The 5368-nt window shown below is 42.8% G+C and overlaps 1 protein-coding gene across 1 annotated transcript; it reads right to left on the bottom strand.

The window, feature by feature from the left end:
- Positions 1-463: 463 nt before the first annotated feature.
- LOC6597350 (putative uncharacterized protein DDB_G0287113) lies at positions 464-1126 on the bottom strand. Its single transcript, XM_002022516.2, has 2 exons — positions 751-1126; positions 464-680 (listed from the first exon to the last, which is right to left on the bottom strand). Exons 1-2 carry the CDS (start codon positions 1086-1088, stop codon positions 677-679), a joined length of 342 nt encoding a protein of 113 aa, XP_002022552.2. The 5' UTR covers positions 1089-1126; the 3' UTR covers positions 464-676.
- Between the last annotated feature and the right edge of the window lie 4242 nt (positions 1127-5368).

Below are 5368 nucleotides of genomic sequence, written 5' to 3'. Positions count from 1 at the left end.
TAAGATGGGCTTGCAGTGGACAGGCACATATTATATTTGCATTTATGGAGATGAGCCTTTTGTGGGCCATTGTTTGGAGCCATGACGATTTTTAATTTGTTTCAACTTGTAAATAATCAAAGTTTAACCATTCGCCAGCCAACCAACCTTACAGCGCGTACGGGTTGGAACTGACAGTCCAACACTGCCAAGAACACAGAGAAGGTAGTATGTGTCCATCGGTATATTTGAAGATATCTAACCCTTATATTTGGTGTTCACTGATTCATTGATCTGCAGAGATGGTATCAAAGGTGTCAGAAAACACTCTCAATATGAGAGGCTATCCAAAGGCACACTACTGAAATGAATTATGGAAAACCTTTTGATTAAGCTTGAATATTACAACAAAATACAAAACAAAAGCTACTCCTTTCGGTGACATGTCAAACCTGTTTCTGCAAGAAAATAAAAGACCAAAAACGCTGGGGAGCTCTCATTCTCTTTCTTTGAGCCTGGTTCCCTATTCGCCCTCCCACAAGATTGCTCCAAATGTGGAAAAGTATGTGTTTTTGAGTCCACATTCAGAGCAATTTTGCAGATAGAGAAATAGGAAGAACTGGGCTAACTAACGATTTATTTTGACAAAAGCAGACAGAGGCGAGATACCATTTTTCAGCATTCCATAGGCGGACAGTTAGCTGAAAGAGAAGGTGTGTGTATCAGTAAGAGTATCAAGATCAAGTGTCCTTATTAATAGAGAAAACTCACTTGATTATTGTTTTAAGAACACAGACAGCAGTGAGTCCAATTGCCACTGGAACCAAATTCTGGCGAAGAGTTGAATATAGTTGATTCATTTGCTCTCCTTCCAGCTGATCGTGCGGCTGTTCTTCGACTATCTCCTGGGGCCCCTTCAGAGGGTACTTTTGGGGCACTTGCTGTATTTGCTGCTGCTGCTGCTGCTGCTGCTGCTGCTGCTGCTGCTCCTGGTCCTTCTCTTTTTTTTCCGGCTCAGCATTAGTCCCTGATCTCGACTTTACGATTCCATAGATATGCATGTACGTAAACAAGGCTGTGGAGCAGACGAGGAGCTTATCTTCCAACATTCTGGCGAAAAATATGTGTGTTTTTTTTTAAATTTAGTAGTATATCAATTTCGAGTGTTCGAGTGTACAATTTTTAGACTTATGAAATTCCCATGAGCCCCTTCCAAGTCTTAGCCTACTGATGCTCATTGCTTGCAAGCAAGTACAATGCCATGACGTTTCGTTTTGCTTTTGTATAGTACTTGCCTTGAACTCTACTCTCAAGTCCTTTTCCTTCAAGCTTCAAGCTTAATTATTAAATATACATATGTTATAAGCATTGAAGGGGAAATGCCCCTTGCGCTTGATTTCAATTAACTGATTTGCTGGTTTGCTGATTCAAGCCGAGAACGTTTGCTCTAGTCCTCCAGTCTGTATGCCAAAGTAATTGTCAGGCATTGTATCTAAGAGATATGCACCTTTGATGGCCAGCGCCAGCGCCAGCGCCAGCCCCTCCAAGTACTGCGAGTACGAGCACCCCATGCCGTATTCCGTATAATTCGCTCTTATCGACGGGACAACAAAAGCTGCAACAGGATGACACACACACATATACACACATCCACGCACAAATACAAAAGCCCTTCGCTGGGCCCTAATTCGAGACAGTTGGCTTCATTGAATTCGTGAAATACTTTGCGCATCGACTCGAAGACCCACTCAAATTGAGTAATGCAAACGTGTCATTAAGCACTTAAAGGCACTTCAAGGGCCGCAACTGAGAGGCAGAGGCCTGTCAGAGTACGTGGTTGCTGGTAGGGGTGTAGGGGTGTAGGTGGAGGTGTACGATTGCGGAAAGTGTGGGCTTAGCGGTTGGCGGTCTACTGCCAGCGAAAACCGCCACAGCACAAACTTTCAATCATGAGCATTGAACATGAAATGCTCCAGCGAAAACAATTAAGCATGATTACAGCAAAAGCAACACCAAAAACAGCAAAGGCAACATCGATGCCAGCAGCAACAGCAGCAGCAATGGCAACCAGCAATTAGATGTTTATGTAAATTATATACAAGAGCCGCCTCAGAGTGGCACAGTGAGAGGGGCAAGGAAGTGCCAGAGACACAGACAGACAGAGAGAGAAAGAGATAGAGAGAGCGAGAGAGAGAGAGGGATAGGGAGAAGCAGACAAATTTGCATAAGTCGAGCACAATGCCGATGGCAGAGTGAGCAAGAGATGGGCATCCATCGGCAATCGCTGTGGCAGTAATTAGTAGCAATTACAACAACTGGCGGGCATGGGTTAGGTGCGAGGGAAAGCTGCCAACCAGTTGATACCCCTCAAAAGAGAATGGGGCAGAAAAGAAGCAAAGGAAGAGACATGTACAAATAATATCAAAAAGGCCCAAAGGGCAGCCTATAAACCATTCTTTCTTGTCATTCGCTAATTGCGTTTACGTAATGAGGGCTTACATTTTTTAGCGTGCCGATAATTTGGCGTCAATCAGTGGAATTTCTTCAAAAATAAACACTTCTCACAGTTACAATTGCACCAACAATCATATAATTATATGGTGTTAGTCCAATATTACGTATACGCAGTGTCGAACGGCCTTTTCTTTCACTCCCCATTATAAACCTGTGCAACCGGTAGATTGTAGTGGAAAACAAGTGAAAATATAAAGATTGTACTGATTAAGGTGTCTGTATGTCTTATGGACGTTTGATTAATATTTCATGCTGCATTCTTTTGATTCAGTTTATTGAATATTCGCTTTTTATATCTGGCTATATGTTCTTAAGTGCGCAAAGTTCCCAAAGTTCCCTGTAGTACGCTGCGGAACAACAGCTGAGGCTGCGGCCAATGCTCATCAAATGGAAGAGCACAAATAGCAATAAATTTAACACCAAAGCATTGGACATTAACTAATTAATTGTGTTAAGCAAGCCGCAAAAATAACAAAACAGGAACAATGAAATGAGAGAGAGATAGAGGGACAGAGGGGAAACGGAAAAGGCAAACATAACGAATGCGAAACAAATGGCAGAGATGCTCTGAAGTGACAGCCAATGGACAGTTGGACAGGACTGGATCGGGTGCGGCTGACAGGAAACGCAACCACAAAATATCCCACCAATCGGCTGGACATTAGACATTAGAATTTGTCATTGCGTTCGTTACTCACACAATCGCAATCCCAGCCACTGCCAAAACCAACCTCTATCGTGGCGCCCCTATGGGCTACCCCTTTGGTCTATCAACAATCGCTGATTTGTGCCAAGGAGAGACAGGAGAATGATGGCATTTCGCATCAAAGGGATAATTAATTTCATAGTTGATTAATTTGCACTTCATTCCCCCCTTCACTTCGCCTCGGACAGAGATGATGACCCAAAAGCTATTTGCCATTCATTCATTCCATCAGTCCCTCATCCTTTCGACAACTTTCTGTTCGACTGTCTTCATCCCTTCTGTTGTTTTCGATGCAATATTTCTGCTTAAAACTTTTTACATTTGCTGGTAAATGAGTTCTGAAGCTCTGCAGGCCGCGGAAGTCGAGCCAAAAGCGAGTAAAATAGCTTTGTGACTGAAGAAAGAAGTTAGTACCATTAGGTAGAATAAGCTAAATGACCGATCGATTGTGGTTAGATGTATTTTTTAAACGCATTTAATGATATGTAAAACACAAACTGTCAAGATGGTGTTCAAGTCATTCATGAATATTCAAAGCAACAATACCATCTGCCAAAGAGCTATTCATTCTGAAAAAATTGACAAATTAAAGATACCATACACTTTCTCAAATGAAAACCATTTTGTTCATTCGATAAACGAATGGTAGCTTGAACAATATTCGATAGCCTTGGCATTGACAATCAATTAGCCGGCCAGCTCGAAGCTCCAGAGCCGGCTCCGGACATTCCCTTATTGAAAGCGTGTTAAAGGGCTCTCGGCCGCATTTAACTTTTGCCAATTGATTTCAGTTTGGGCATTGTGCCTCAAGTTATGGGCCAAGAAATCGCACAGGTAATAAAAATGTCAAAAAAATGCATTTTATGTATTTCATATAGCTTGTTGCTATTTGTTGGACGAAAGTCAGAGAGAGGCCTAGTGCAGAGCCATATGGAACAGAGAGAAAAGGCCGAAGCAATTAAGATGCGAGACAGAGACACCATCGGTGGAGTAGCTCCAGCTACAGCTCCAGCTCCAGTCTGTCGATTGTACGTACAATATGGTTATGGGAATGCCGGTTGTGACTTACGTGCTGGAAGCTGGAAGGCACAGACCGGAGGCTTTCTGCCTCTGCTGCGTGTCTGTGTGATAAGTGCAGCAAGAGGATTTTTCCAATTTGAATTTGTTCAAAGTGCACACACAAACAGACAATAAGACCCATAAACAAGAAAAGAACATGCTGGACATGCTTCATCAGAGACACACACATACACTCACAGAACAGATGCATACGCACAGATACAAGCTCGTATTTAGATTTTAAAAGATGTTCCACAGCTCCACTCTGGCTGTAGCTCTTCCCATTGCTTGAGCAAACATTTTTTAGCCTAATTGTTGTCATTACGCTCCAGCCATCATTGTCATTTTCATTTTCTATATGTCTCCGCATAAGTGTGTATGTATGTGACAGATGGAGAGAGATGGAAACGAGGGTGGCCGCCTGGGGGTAGATATAAACTTTAATGACGAATGCCTAATGTGCGAGAGCCATAAAAAGTGTCGCGTCTGCAGCACCCATCAAAACTCAAAATGGAAGTAAGAAAGCGCTCGTTTCAAAGGGTTATATAGCTACGGAAGGGGGCATAAAGTGGCGGAGAGGCGGCAGAGAGGTGGCTGCAAAGAGAGGAGAAGTAATAGCAAACTTTTGGCAATTAAGTGGCAGAGCAGAACCTGCTAGGAGACCTGCTACGGGGACTTATATTGGGCTACAAGGAACGGCTGTAATATAATTGATGGCACTCGGAACTTTACTGAATCGATTTAAGAGGGATATCATATGATTTGGTATTCAATTTGGTTTGGTGTCGATGTGGTTTCATGACGAATCCAGAATTTATGGACTTTATCAAGTCGAATTAGCTGTTTTCCTCTCGCTCTTTTGATGAATACACTACGATTCATTAGACCACCGAAATTCCATCATCTGACAGACAGCCCTAGCATCTGAAATACCCTAATCTTAGGTGAAGGCAGACGGTTAGTCATTCAATCATCTGTGCTCTTGAACACTTCATGCGCTTATTCGCACAAGAAAGCAGACGAAACAGCAGCAACAGAGGTAGATACATACAGATAGAGATACACAGATACACGGATACACAGATACAGAGTGGGGATAGTATGTCGCTT

Source organism: Drosophila persimilis, unplaced genomic scaffold, assembly GCF_003286085.1.
Source record: "Drosophila persimilis strain 14011-0111.01,24,50 unplaced genomic scaffold, DperRS2 tig00000606-arrow-arrow-pilon, whole genome shotgun sequence".
NCBI lineage: Eukaryota > Metazoa > Arthropoda > Insecta > Diptera > Drosophilidae > Drosophila > Drosophila persimilis.
The sequence above is the reverse complement of the archived record's forward strand: the minus strand, read 5'-3'. Positions and strand labels throughout refer to the sequence as shown.

Bases quoted from the DNA above. Each gene is read 5' to 3' on its own strand.
- LOC6597350 (XM_002022516.2), bottom strand. From the start codon at position 1,088: ATGTTGGAAGATAAGCTCCTCGTCTGCTCCACAGCCTTGTTTACGTAC.